General features: G+C 47.3%; 1 protein-coding gene across 3 annotated transcripts in view; it reads right to left on the bottom strand.

Moving 5' to 3' along the window:
- Window positions 1-14,292, bottom strand: part of DNAJC16 (DnaJ heat shock protein family (Hsp40) member C16) — a 49,088-nt gene that overhangs the window by 25,061 nt on the left and 9,735 nt on the right. For all 3 annotated transcript variants that reach the window (XM_060202326.1, XM_060202324.1, XM_060202325.1), the window contains 2 exons: window positions 12,897-13,233; window positions 2,478-2,662 (listed from right to left, as the gene is read on the bottom strand). Coding sequence is in view for 2 of the 3 variants with exons in the window: in XM_060202324.1 (XP_060058307.1) it covers window positions 2,478-2,662; window positions 12,897-13,233 (522 nt within the window). In the remaining variant the exon portion in view is untranslated. The remainder of the gene's footprint in view (window positions 1-2,477; window positions 2,663-12,896; window positions 13,234-14,292) is intronic.

Below are 14,292 nucleotides of genomic sequence, written 5' to 3'. Positions count from 1 at the left end.
TTATTTAAAAAAAAAAAAGGCAGACAACTACTTATTTTTGTCTGGTCATTTGATGAACTTTGTGTTTGTTCATACTTTAAAATAATTCCGAGAGGATCAGAAACATGAACAGATTAAAAATTTTATCTAGAAATTTTTCATAGTAGTTAGAAAAAAAAAGTTCCTCCCTCTGTTCTGCTTCTGTAAGATCTATATAGACCTCAAACCGATCGTTTCACTCCTCTGCTCAACCCCTCCACTGGTTCATCGTCTGCAGGACCAGCCTCAAGTTCCTCAGAGCCCCTCACGCTGGGGTTCCAGTGACATCTCTGACCTTATCCTCTCCCACTCACCGTACACTCATCCATCCAGGCAGGCTGGTTCGGGCTCGCACATCTCTGACTGCTTGGGGTCCCTTCCTTCCTTATCTCATCTCACCTGGCCAGGTCAAGCAGAGGCCGTTTGTGCCAGGAAGCCCCGGCAAACCCAGCCCCTGAGGTTGGGTTTGCAAATATCTTGAATAGAAATTGTCATGTACCAGATTGCCTGTTCTCTGAAAAGTGTATCTGATATATGTTTCAGCGTCTGGCATAAAACAGTTTATAAAGAAAGGTTTGGGGGCAGGGGTGGATAGCATAATGGTTATGCAAACAGACTCTCATGCCAGACTCTGAAGTCACAGGCTCAATCCCCTGCATCACCATAAGCCAGAGCTGAGCAGTGCTCTGGTAAAAAAAAAAAAAAGAGAGAAGAAAAAAAGAAAGAAAAGAAAAAGGTTTGGGTGGGGGTAGAAAGCATCATGGTTATGTAAAGACACTCATGCCTGAGGCTCCAATGTCCCAGATTCAATCCCCCTGCACTGCCATGAGCCAGAGCCAAGGAGTCAAAAAAAAAAAAAGCCTATTGTCATTTTTCGGAGTCTAAAATGCTCTATGGCAATTTCTCCTAAGCTAAATTCAACAAATATTTCCTTTGTGAGCAATGATCCTGCCGGGAGAGACTATGACCTTTAGACTATGATCTTTAGATCACCCTCCCAGATACAGATACTGCTGCTTGCTTCTGCGCCTACTCGCACGGGCTCTCTCTCTGGCTGCTGGGTCTTCACTGCTTTTCCAGCTAGACAGCGAGGGGGTAAGGCACCACACCAATTAAAGCTTTCTCCAGCGCTGTGGGGGTTGAGTTAGAACCTGGGCTGGACATAAGGCAAAGCACAGGTACGGGCTCTATCACGCCAAGTCCACTTTCTTCACACAGAATGACAGACAGAGGTGGAGAGAGAAGACACCAAAGCACTGAAGCTCCCCGCGGTGCAGTGGGGGCCAGGCTGGAACATGGGTTGTGCCCATGGAAAAGCAGGCACGCTAGCCAAGTGAGCTATCTTGCTGCGCCCCCCTCCCACCATGATACTGTGAGAGGAACTTACTAAAACTAAGAGGGAGTCGGGCAGGAGCACAGCGGGTTAAGCGCACATGGCGCAAAGCGCAAGGACCGGCGTAAGGATCCCAGTTCAAGCCCCTGACTCCCCACCTGCAGGGGAGTCGCTTCCCAGGCGGTGAAGCAGGTCTGCAGGTGTCTGTCTTTCTCTCCCCCTCTCTGTCTTCCCCTCCTCTCTCCATTTCTGTCCTATCCAACAATGACGCCATCAATAACAACAATAATTACGATGAAACAAGTACAACAAAAGAGAATAAATATTTTTTAAAAAAATCAACTAACAACTAAAACAAACTCAGAATCCTGTTTTAGTTCCTTTGCTCCCTAACCTAAATGCTAGAACATTAAAATGTGTAAAGAATTGTTTCTAAAGTAATGTCTGCTTTCATGAAACCAGATTTAAAAAAATCACTAAGTATGTAACTAAAAATACGAGAAATCATCTCCAGATGAATAAATTCACGGAGGGATGTTATTCATTCTACACTATGATTAATTTTTTTGTTTGTTTGTTTAGAAAAATTTTGCCACTTTTGGCTTAAATCTATACAAGGGTGGGGCCAGGTAGTCAGATACCTGGTTGAGTGCACAGACCAGGGTTCAAGACCCCAGTCCCTACCTGCGGGGGTGTGGGGGAGCTTCATGAGTGGTGAATCGGGGCTGTGGCGTCTCTCCTCTACCTCCAGTCCCTCTCAGTTTCTGTCTCTATACAAAAAATAATAGGAAAAAATCGCATGGGGGCAAATAACTGGGATGAATTCTTTCCACTTCAAATTCTCTCTAGTTTGTTCCAATTTTCTTTCTTTCTTTTTTTTTTTTTTACCAGAGCACCGATCGGCTCTGGCTTATGGTGGTGATTGAACCTGGGACTTTGGAACCTCAGGCATGAGAGTCTCTTTGCATAAAGTCTGTTTCAATTTTCAATCTCGGACAAATACCACCTGGATTATTCTGTTTTGAGAATTCGTATATCTTGTCCTGTTTGAAATTAAATACAAGAGGGCCACAGAGTTCAGGGGGAGCCGGCTGGCCCCACGAGGTTCTCCTCACGGGACACTTACTTTCTCCACCAAGTTTCCTGGAAGGAGACTCTCTACAAACTGCCGCAGGTTCTCGCGGACGACAGCATTGTGGAAGAAGGAGACCTTCCCGTTGATGATCCCCAGGATGGAGGGCGTGCTGTGCGCCCCCAGGTGGTGAGCCAGGCGTCGCTCGTAGCCAGCATGGACCACGCCGATCCCCACACCTGCAAAGCACAGGGAACTCAGTCAGGTCTCTCTCACGCCATGGCAGCTTAGGAGACGGTGAGCAGCAACTGTCTGGTGTGAGCCGGAAAGCTAGGCCTCGAAGAAGGAAACGGTTTTCCCCTACGATACCGGCTAGTGGTTGTTCGCCACCGGAATTCTCAATCTGCCCAGCTCTCTACAGGACGAGATGGCAGCATTTCAGAAGGGATACAAATACACTGTATTACTGATTTGGGGGCCACGAGGAAATACTGGGCAAAGAACAGAGAGCAATCTCTTCACTGTGTTCCTACACACAGAGAACAAAACCAGAGATTCAACCACTTGGGAATCATCAAAAAAAAGTTCTGACTTGTTAAGAAGGTTCTAGTTTTCAGAACAGGTCTCCTTTGTATAGAAATAATTTTACAGTGGCAGCAGGAAAGAGAGATTACTGCATCAAAGCAAACCACTCTGGCGAATCGGGGGATGGTAGAGAGAGAGAGAGGGCGTTGGGGCCCTGGTATGAGATGGCGGGGAAGGGCCTGTGTGGGGGGTGGGAGAGTTCTGCAGACACCTCTCACAGGCAGATGAAAAGTCGTGCTCTACTGTCAATAGCCATACCGCAAACCATAAACCCCTCAACAAAAGAATCTTTACAGCAAGAGAACACAGACTACCAGAAAGAGATTAAGGTGGAATTACCAAAGTGAGATCTCACTGATACTTAGCTCCTTAACCTGTAATCTTTCTTACACAGGTGTGACTGTATGTGTGTACGTACACACACTGATAATATCTTGTTTGTTGTTTTCAAAGATTTATTTATTTGTAAGGAAAGGCAAGTGGGAGAGAACCAGAGCATGATTCTAGTATGTGCAAGGCCCGGGATCAAACCCAGGACCTTATGCTTCCAAGTCTAGTGCTCTAGTCACCGCACCACTTCCTGGGCTGCAAGCTTGCTGGCTTTCATGTGTCACGTGCTCTACCACAGAGCCAGCAGCACCTCCCTCTGCCCTTATAAGGAAGGCTTGAGTTCCCTGAACATCTTTTTATATACACTTTCGTGTAATTCAGTGATTATTTCCTAACTCATAAATTCCAAAAATAGAATTACTGAGTAAGTGGCAGAGATCACAAGCTTAGTCATTTTAAAACTGGCCAGGAGACCAAACTCATCTCCCTGTAAGTTATCTGCCTGTGAACCTCGGACTGACTTGTGTCCTCTCTCTCTCTCTCTCTGAGCTCGCTCAGCTCTGGCTTATGGTGGGACTGGAGGCTGGGCCTGGGGCCTTGAAGATGCAGATGCCTTTTTGTGTAGCTGTGATTCCATCTCACTGGCCTGACGGAATCTCTTTAGGGCTGTAAACACATCACTTTTATTATCTTTAGGCAAGAAGAAACTTGATGCTGGGGGAGGCAGGGGAAACCTTTTCTGACACCAATGATTCCATAGTCGAACAAAGATCTGAACCCCGCCACAATGAACTACAAAGCCTGGCTCTGCCTGTCTGCAGTGATTTCCAGCCTAGACGTGAAGACAGAAGGGACCAATTCACCAGGGACTGAGTCACCCCAAGTGACCTTGCCAGGAATTGGCGGTGTGACCAGGCACCAGCGTCTCAGCTGAGTCTGGGATCACCTGTACCACGAAGGGTGTTCTCTGCCAGACTTCAGGACACACAGGGAACAGAACCGGTGTGGACCAGGGCAAGGGGCACATGCAGTCTTAGGAGATCAAAGGACACTGAGGAGATCTTTCATGCTTGCTGTTCTCTCTGCTCAAAGGTTTCTGAAGCCCTGGGCCCTGTGGCTGCCTGCAAGTCAGATAGATCAAGATTCAAACCCTAGGGGCCAGGTGGTATCACTCTGGGTTAAGAGCACACAGTGAGAGTCGGGCGGTAGCGCAGTGGTTAAGCACAGGTGGTGCAAAGCGCAAGGACCAGCGTAAAGATCCCGGTTCAAGCCCCTGGCTCCCCACCTACAGGGGAGTCGCTTCACAGGGGTGAAGCAGGTCTGCAGGTGTCTGTCTTTCTCTCTGCCCCCCCCCCGTCTTCCTCTCTTCTCTCCATTTCTCTCTGTCCTACCCAACAACGATGACAACAATAATAACTACAACAATAAAAAACAAGGGCAACAAAAGGGAATAAAAAAATTATTCTTAAGCTTTGTGACCCTTACACAGGTGATTTAATTTCCCTGAGTCTGTTTCCTTAATGGTGAAATGGAAGCCAGTGTTATGAAGATTGAATAACATGATATAAGAAGAAACCAAACTCAGAGCTTGGAATATATTTGGAGACCGGGTGATTCAAATCATGTTATTACTTCATTCAGCCAAAGTGGCATCTGACAGAGACTGTCTTTTAATGTGAGTTTTTTGTTTTGTTTTTTCCTCCTGCCAAGTTGAATACACAATGGCAAACTGTTGGTCTTTTTTCTTTTTAAATAGGGACAGAAGTGGAAAAGCAGAGAGGGGGTGGGGTGGGGGGAGGGAGGGAGGGAGGGGGGGGAGAGAGAGAGAGTAAAAGAAACCACAGCTACATTCAAGGTTTTAAAAGACAGTATTTGCCAGCCATGCCTACTTTGCCCAGAAAGACTACCATTCAAATATAAAGGTGCAATCAAAACACCACCGGAAACTGGAGATTGCGTTTAGCAAAATAAAAGATGAAGGACACTTGGTTGAGCACAAGGACCCGGGTTCAAGCCTCCCTAGTCCGCACCTGCAGAAGGAAAGCTTTGCAAGTGGTGAAGTCGTGCCAGACGAGTCTCTCTCTCTCTCTCTGTATCTCTCTCTCTCTCTCAGCCTAATTACCCTGCTCTCTCTCGATTTCTGGCTGTCTCTATCCAATAGATAAAGGTAACACTAAAAGATGAAGGCTACTGCCTGATGGGGTCACTCATCTGTGGAATCTAGAGAGCTGATGTGCGTGAACTTGTAAAGAACAAAAAAAAAGAAAAGAAACAAAATAACAGAAGCAAGCAAACTGTCTCAAGACTTACTTTGGGAAGTGGGAGGGTAGGGCCACAGAACTTTGGCGGGGTAGATGGCATGTTTATGCAAAGAGGCTCCAACATCCCAGGTTCAATCCCCTGCACCACCATAAGCCAGAGCTGAGCAGTGCTCTGGTTAAAAAAAAAGGGGGGGGCCACCAGGTGGTGGCGCACCTGGTTAAGCGCACACATTCTAGTGCACAAGGACCTGGGTTCAAGCCCCTGGCCCCCACCTGCAGGGGGAAAGCTTCATGAGTGGTGAAGCAGGGCTGCAGGTGTCTCTGTCTCTCTCTCCCTCTCCCCTTTCAATTTCTCTCCGTCTCTATCAAATAATAATAATAATGATTAATAATAATAAAGTTGTATCCTGGGGCGAAGACTTGGCTCCAACAGAAATTCAGGACTTAGGCGGTGGTTGTGCAAATATAAACTGTACTCTTCCAATCCTGTAACTTATTAATCACAAATAAATTAAAAGGTAAAAGCAATTCCTAGAAACAAAACTTTTTTGTTTTTTTGCTAATTCAAATGCAGATCCTGGGAAAGGCAAGCAATCTTTTCTTTTTTAGGCTGGAAGGCCTCCTGGCAGCATGGCATGGTGTGACGTGTCACAGTCTTACTCGTGCCTATGCGCACTTATTTCTCTTTCAACTTTAGCATATGCCTAACAGGATGTTACAGAGCCAACTGGAAGAACACACCACTGAAACAAACACCCACACAAACAATGCTGTCAAAGCTGGCTAAACAGCAAACCCCTGAAATGTTAAACTATGTAAAATAAAAACAAAATCAGGGACATGGACTTAAAGCAGAAAAAAAAAAATTTTTTTTTTGTCTGTTTCCTGGTTTTCACTGCTCCAAGCTGACTTTTTCAGATCGAGATGGAGGCACAGAGAGCCAGGAAAGGAGAGCTCACATTTCCTTGAAGGTGGTGGCTGGGCTCGAACCTGGGTCAGGCATGTGGCACAGCATCATACTGCCTAAGTGAGCTATTTTGATGTTCTCTCCTCTGCTCCTCTGCCATTTTGAAAACCAGTATCTAGCCAAGCCCTTTTCCTCGACAGTATGCAACTTATACGTACTTAGAAATTCCTGGGGGTCGGGTGGCAGCGCAGCGGGTTAACTGCAGGTGGTGCAAAGCGCAAGGACCGGCTTAAGGATCCGGGTTCGAGCCCGATCTCCCCACCTGCAGGTGGTGAAGCACCCACAGGAGGTGAAGCAGGTCTGCAGGTGTCTGTCTTTCTCTCCCCCCTCTCTTCCCCTCCTCTCTCCATTTCTCCCTGTCCTGTCCAACAAGAAACGACATCAACAATAACAATAATAACCACAAGAAGGCTACAGCAACCAGGGCAACAAAGGGGGGGAAAAGATGGCCTCCAGGAGCAGTGGATTTGTGGTGCAGGCACTGAGCCCCAGCAATAACCCTGGAGGCAAAAAAAAAAAAATTCCTTCAAAGAAATGAATTATTCCTTCCTTCTTAATAAAAGGAATGGTGAATGATCACTGTATGATCACTTGAATTGGGCTTTTCCTACGATGATGACTGATCTCAAGACAAACACTGGCTCGCGACCTTGACAAAGTGCCACGAGAGAGCTAGTCACCTGTATGAGAGGTGACAGGAGAACCTGCCTCAAAGGGCAGTTGTTGAACACAAGCTGCTACTTACAGTCGTGCTTGGCACCTAGGAGACTCAACAGATGGAAAACTAGTGCTGTTACTTATTATCAATGTTATTGTTTTCATGCCGTCAAACTCAACATCTCCAAACTACAGCTAGTACCACTGCTCCTCAAATCTAACTCTTGCCTCTATTTTCATATATAGATTTATTTCTTCTTCTTCTTCTTCATTTCTTTATTGGGGAATTAATGTTTTACATTCAACAGTAAATACAATAGTTTCTACAGGCATAACATTCCCCAGTTTCCCATATAACAATACAACCCCCACTAGGTCCTCTGTCATCCTTCTTGGACCTGTATTCTCTCCACCCACCCACCCCAGAGTCTTGGTGAGAACAACTTTTTAAGTCAGTAAATACCAATCTTTTGCAACCATGGAACTCTTCCTTCAAGTGACCACAGTGACTAAGATCCTAAGGTAAGACAGATTAATCCAGGTAGGGGAAGACAGTGTAATGTTTATGAAAAACACTGTAATTCTGAAGCCCCAATGTCCCAGGTTCAACCCCCAGCACCACCATAAGCCAGAACTGAGCAGTGTTCTGGTTGCTCTGTGCGTATCTTTCTGTATCTCTCTGTCATTAAAAATAAATCAAATTAAGTGGCCCGGGAGGTGGCGCAGTGGTAAAGCTTTGGACTCTCAAGCATGAGGTCGCGACATTTATAGATTTTTTAATGAGAAAGACAGGAGAGAGAGAGAGAGAACCGGACGTCACTCTGGTACATGTGCTGTGGGGGACGGAACTCGGGACCTCGTGCTTGAGAGTCCAGTGCCTCTTCCACTGCAGCACCTCCCGGACCACCTCTTGCCTCTCCTTTCTGCTCACCCAGTAGTTCAGGTCAGAATGCAGAGTGAGTCTTGACCTTTTCTGAACAGCCCTGCCCTCTTTTTCTTACAGAGACAGAGAGGGAGTGAGAATGAAAGACATCAGAGCACCGAAGTTTCATTCAATGCAGGCGGGTCAGGTTCGAACCTGGGTAGTGTGCATGGCCAAGCAGAGCACTATCCACGTGAGCTATGTCGACAGCCCTGCTCTGTCCTTAAAATATGCCCAGGTATCGAGAGGTGGAGGGAGCCGGAGAACCAGAGCGGCACTCCGGCACGACATGCCAGGGTTCGAACTCAGGACTTCACTCTTGGGAGTCCGCTGTCTCTTACTCAGTGGTGGTTTCTTCTGCCTGTTCCCCCCTCCCCCCACACACCCACCCCTTTTCTCCACCCAAAGGATTCCCAGCAGCGGCCAAGTTTCTCCACATCTCTCTGATCTGGCCCCCCCACATCTTATGCTCGTGCACTTTTCTCTATTCCTGTTGTCCTTGTTCAAGGAAAAAAAAAAAAAAAGTGATCTGCCCAGGGCTGGACTCCCGGCCTCTGCCTCACTTTCTTCAACTTGCCCCTTACCCTTTAGCGGCAGCTTGCGAAAGTGCAGGTCTAATTGGCTCCCTGCTCTCTATAAATCTTTTCCGGGCTTTCTTATAGGCTGTAAAGTCAAGTCCAGTTCCCTGAGCCTGGACTTTCAGGTTCTCTGGTCCTCAGCTCCCGGCTTTCTCTGCAAGCTTCCCCGCCTGTGCGGATGCCTCTGCCTGTCACGTTCCGCCTCCATGTTCTGCCCAGCCAACTTCTACTAACCTTTCCACGACTTAGCTAAAAATCAGTGGGAAGTCAATGCTTGATAGTGAACTGAACAAAGCAGATGAATACAGTCAAGAAAGATTTCTTGGGGAGTCAGGCGGTAGCGCAGCGGGTTAAGCGCAGGTGGCGCAAAGCGCAAGGATCTGTGTAAGGATCCCAGTTCAAGCCCCGGCTCCCCACCTGCAGGGGAGTCGCTTCACAGGTGGTGAAGCAGGTCTGCAGGTGTCTCTCTTTCTCTCCCCCTCTCTGTCTTCCCCTCCTCTCTCCATTTCTCTCTGTCCTATCCAACAATGACGACATCAATAACAACAACAATAACTACAACAACAATGAAAAATAACAAGGACAACAAAAAGGAAATAAATAAATATTAAAAAAAAAAAAAGAAAGATTTCTTGGGGGCCAGACGGTAGCTCAGCGGGTTAAGTGCACATGGCGTGAAGCACAAGGTCCGGTGCAAGGATCCAGGTTTGAGCCCCCGGCTCCCCACCTGCAGCGGGGGTGGCTTCCCAGGCGGTGAAGCAGGTCTGCAGGTGTCTGTCTTTCTCTCTATTTTCCCCATCTCTCTTGATTTCTCTGTCCTATCCAACAACGATGATAGTAATAACAACAATGAACGACAAGGGCAACAAAAAGGGGGAAAAAAAAAAAAGCCTCCAGGAGCAGTGAATTTGTAGTGCAGGCACCGAGCCCCAGCGAGAATCCTGGGAGCAAAGGAAAAAAAAAAGATTTCTTAAAGGAAGGTCTTTATAAAATGGGTGCTTTCAAAAATTTCCACTTGGGAGACAGAAAACCGAGTTGACCAGAAATTCTCTCAAGTTTACTTACTAAGTGCTGAAAAATACGTGTCAGGAATACAGTGCGCATCTTTCCCTCCTAATGTTCTTGGCAGCGCAGCTGGCTTGATAGCACCAGTCATTCCAGATGAAGAGACTGGGTAAACTGGTCCACGGGCACGAGAACAGCAGCTGTGACCTGACCACTGGTCCGTCTGCCCCCCGGGAGTCTGCGGCTGCTGGCGCTGACCACTGCGCTGCCACATGCTGTACATGCTGGTTGACATCTGCACAGGCCATGCAAGCTCACAGCTACCAGCCTCAGGTATGAAACTGTTTATTTTCTGCCACTGGGTCTTCGTATCAGCTTCTAAAAAGGTAAATCATGTGCCGAGTACTAGCTAGCGTGGCATAAAATGCGGCTGTGCGACCTCCTGCGACTGCTTCCCACCAGATCTCCAGCTCTCATCCCCCCATTATGTACCGGGAGAAAACGCCGACTGCTTGCTGCCTACGGAAGACATTACACTAACCCCTCATCTTCTAGAAGAGCGACTTCTTCTCCTTTTCTTGTTTTTTTTTCTTTTTCCCTACCTTACCAGAGCACTGCTCAGCTCTGGCTGATGGTGGTGCGGCGACTGAACTTGGGACTTTGGAGCCTGAGGCGTGAAAATCTCTTTGCATAACCATTATGCTATCTACCCACCGGCCCTAAGAATTTCTTTGGTGAATCGCAGGAAAGCATTTCCACAAATCTGAGGACTGAGTACTTCTGAGGAACAGACTGAAAATAGCCGTTTTTGGAAGCAGTGACCTTGTGCTTTTCAGTGATTCTCTCTAGATACATTCAGGCCCCACCTTCCATGGCCACCTTAGTCCCTCTTCGGGTACTCCAGGGTGATCGCTGGGGCTCAGTGCCCGCACTAGGAATCCACTAGGAATCCTCCTGGAGGCCATTTTTTTCCCTTTTGTTGCCCTTGTTGTTTATCATTTTTTTGTTATTGTTGTTGTTATTGCTGCTGTTGTTGGATAGAACAGAGACAAATCAAGAAGAGGGGAAGACAGAGAGGGGGAGAGAAAGACAGACACTTGCAGACCTGCTTCACCGCCTGTGAAGCGACTCCCCTGCAGGTGGGGAGCCGGAGCTGGAACCGGGATCCTTACGCCGGTCCTTGCACTTCGCAACACGTGCGCTTAATCCACTGTGCTATTGCCGAACCCTCAAGAACAGATCTTCTAAGTCTCTCTCTCTCTTTTTTTTTTTTTAATTTATTTAGTAATGAGAAAGATAGGAGAGAGAGAGAGAAAGAACCAGACATCACTCTGGTACATGTGCAGCCGGGGATTGAACTCAGGACCTCATGCTTTAGAGTCCAGTGCTTTACCCACTGCACCACCTCCTGGACCACAGATCTTCTAATTATTAGAAGACAAACATGAGCATCAAGTTCTGCAACCCCAAGTTTTCAGAGTCATTAAAACAAACAGTTTCCTTGAATGACTAAGATTTCCCAAAGTGGGCTGAGGAGTTAACATCCTGGTTACGTAAAAAAAGACTTTCGTGCCGGAGGAGCAAACATCCCAGGTTCAATTCTCAGCGCCACCATAAACCAGGGCTGAGCAGTGCTCTGGTAAAAAACAAACAAATAAATAAATAAATGGACTAATGAATTTCCTTGGCACTCAGTGGCAGCTCTGAACAAAGGAGAGGCTATCAATGTGGGACTGGAGAATGCTGAGTCAGGGCCGTCAGACACTGTTAGGGGCTAAACTGTTAAGCTCCTTCTCCTCCCTCCCCTCTCCTCCCTCAACCCCCATCTCCATTTACACTCGGGAGCACTAGCCCCAGCTATGGCTCTATTCAGGGGCCGGGCACTTAGAGGTGGCTAGGCTAGAACGGGGTCATCGGGCGATGCGCACCTCTCAGCCCTAGAACTCTTCAAGAAGAGACTAGCTCAGAGAGAGAGCGAGAGAGCGAGACAGAGAGAGAGACAGAGAGACAGAGAGCGAGAGAGAGAGAGACAGAGAGAGAGAGACTAGACACGGACACACAGAGATGGCCCTGTCAGGATACAGGGAGGCAGCAGACACCTTGAAGTGAAGGAAACGGTCTTGGGAAAACAAACCTGTTCGTACCCTCCTCTTGGATTTCTGACCTCAAGAACCAGAAGGGGACTGGGCGGTGGCGCAGCGGGTTAAGCGCAGGTGGCGCAAAGCGCAAGGACCGGCGTAAGGATCCCGGTTCGAGCCCCCGGCTCCCCACCTGCAGGGGAGTCGCTTCACAGGCGGTGAAGCAGGTCTGCAGGTGTCTGTCTGTCTCTCCCCCTCCCTGTCTTCCCCTCCTCTCTCCATTTCTCTCTGTCCTGTTCAACAGCAGCAGCAACAACAAAAAATAGCCTCCAGGAGCGGTGGATTCCTAGTGCAGGCACCCAGCCCCAGCAATAAACCTGGAGGCAATAAAAAAAAAAAAAGCACTAGGAGAAAGGAAATCTGTTATTTAAGTCACCCAGTCTGTGGTCGTTTTTTGCTTGTTCTGCTTTTTTGTTTTGCTTTTTTTTTTTTTATGGCAGCCCTAGCAAAGTAATATACGAGGTGAAGTAAAAAAAAAAAAAAACCAAAAAAAACACCAAAAACAATCAATCAAACAAAAAACATCAAGACTAATCTGCAGGAATCTACCAAGGTTAAAATCGATGCCGGAGGGCTATTTTTTGAACCAGTCACTTTTAAGTTTCTCCTCCATATTCAGTTCCTTGCCAGATGTCAGGAGACTATACAGATAACATTTCCAATCAGCACCAAAGCAAAGGACTCTTGAGGGAGGGGCAGTGTTCAGGTCCTGGAACAGGATGGCAGAGGAGGACCTAGGTGGGGGCTTAGCGTGTTACCTGGACAACCGAGAAATGTTACACGTGGACCAACGACTATATGTTACTGCCTACTGTAAGCCATATATCCCCCAAGAAAGACAAATATTTTCAGATTCATGCAGAGAGTGGCTTTTGCATTTCTCCTTTCTGAAACTGTGTTCCTAAAGACCACATCACCATGAAGGGAAACACTGTGGACTGTCTGCTTGTCCCAGTGTCCTTCTGGAACACAAGATGCGGAAGCCACTTCCTCGCCCACACACGGCTTCTGACAAATGAAAGCGTCTTACCCAATCCTTCCAGTTCTTGGACAGCTTCTTTCCACACCGGCTCAATGTGGATGCAGCTGAAGCACCAGTCAGAGGTGATCTTGATGAGGTAGGGCTTCTTGAAGCTGTCCGGAACGACTTCGTTGACATAATGCGAAAAGTGCAGGAGATACTTTTCATCAATGGAGTCTCGTCGCTCGGAGTTAAAGGGGAAGTGGAAAAACGACTCGTCAAAATAAAAGTTCTCGTGGAAGTGGCGGAAGCGGTACTCCCGCTGCTGCTGCTTCTGGTGGCCCTGAGACTCTCCGGCATCTCCGTAGTGGTCATAATTTGATCTCTTCTCTTCATTGGAAAGAATCTACAAGGCAATGAAGACAATATACATCTACACGATTCAGAAGTCACAGAAAGGAAATAAGCCTCAAGATGATGACATTCTAATTAATTTATTGTTATTTTTTAACAATTATTTATTTTCCCTTTGGTTGCCCTTGTTGTTTTATTGTTGTAGTTATTAGTATTGTTGATGTCGTTGTTGTTGGATAGGACAGAGAGAAATGGAGAGAGAAGGGGAGATACAGGGGGAAAGACAAGACACCTGCAGACCTGCTTCACTGCCTATGAAGCGTCCCCCCTGCAGGTGGGGAGCCGAGAGCTTGAACCAGAACCGGGATCCGTAGCCGGTCCTTGAGCTTTGCGCCACGTGCGCTTAACCTGCTGCGCCACTGCCCGACCCCCAATGATGACATTCTAGACGTAATCATTCAACACAAGAGGAAACACCCAGGAGACACACCAGCATGCCAGAATATTCAGTCAGTTAGATATTAATGCTCATCTTGGCTTTTTTTTTCCCCCTCCAGGGTTATCAGTGGAGCTCAGTGCCTGCACTACAAATCCACTGCTCATGGAGGCCATTTTTTCCATTTTGTTGCCCTTGTTATTGTTAGATAAGACAGAGAGAAATGGAGAGAGGAGGGGAAGACAGAGAGGGGGAGAGAAAGACAGACACCTGTAGACCTGCTTCACTGCCTGTGAAGCGACTCCCCTGCAGGTGGGGAGCCGGGGGCTCGAACCAGGACCCTTACACTGGTCTTTGTGCTTTGCGCCACGTGCGCTTAACAAGAAATAACTTTTAAGTCTGAGGTTTGACTTGAAAATTTTTACATATTGTAGGTGAAGTGTCATCTATGAGTCAGTGAAGAACTTGTATTTATACTTCTGACTAGCTTATTTAAACCAGCGTATTAGAAAACCAATGAGGGGACCAGGCCACTGGTGGCACACCTGGTTAGGAGCTCACATTACAGTGCACAAGGACCTGGGTTCAAGCCCTTGGTCCCCACCCGCAGGGGAAAGCTTCATGAGTGGATGAAGCAGAGCTGCAAGGGACTCTCCTCTTCCTCTCACTTATTTT

The sequence above is a fragment of the Erinaceus europaeus genome, chromosome 11, assembly GCF_950295315.1.
Source record: "Erinaceus europaeus chromosome 11, mEriEur2.1, whole genome shotgun sequence".
NCBI lineage: Eukaryota > Metazoa > Chordata > Mammalia > Eulipotyphla > Erinaceidae > Erinaceus > Erinaceus europaeus.
The sequence above is the reverse complement of the archived record's forward strand: the minus strand, read 5'-3'. Positions and strand labels throughout refer to the sequence as shown.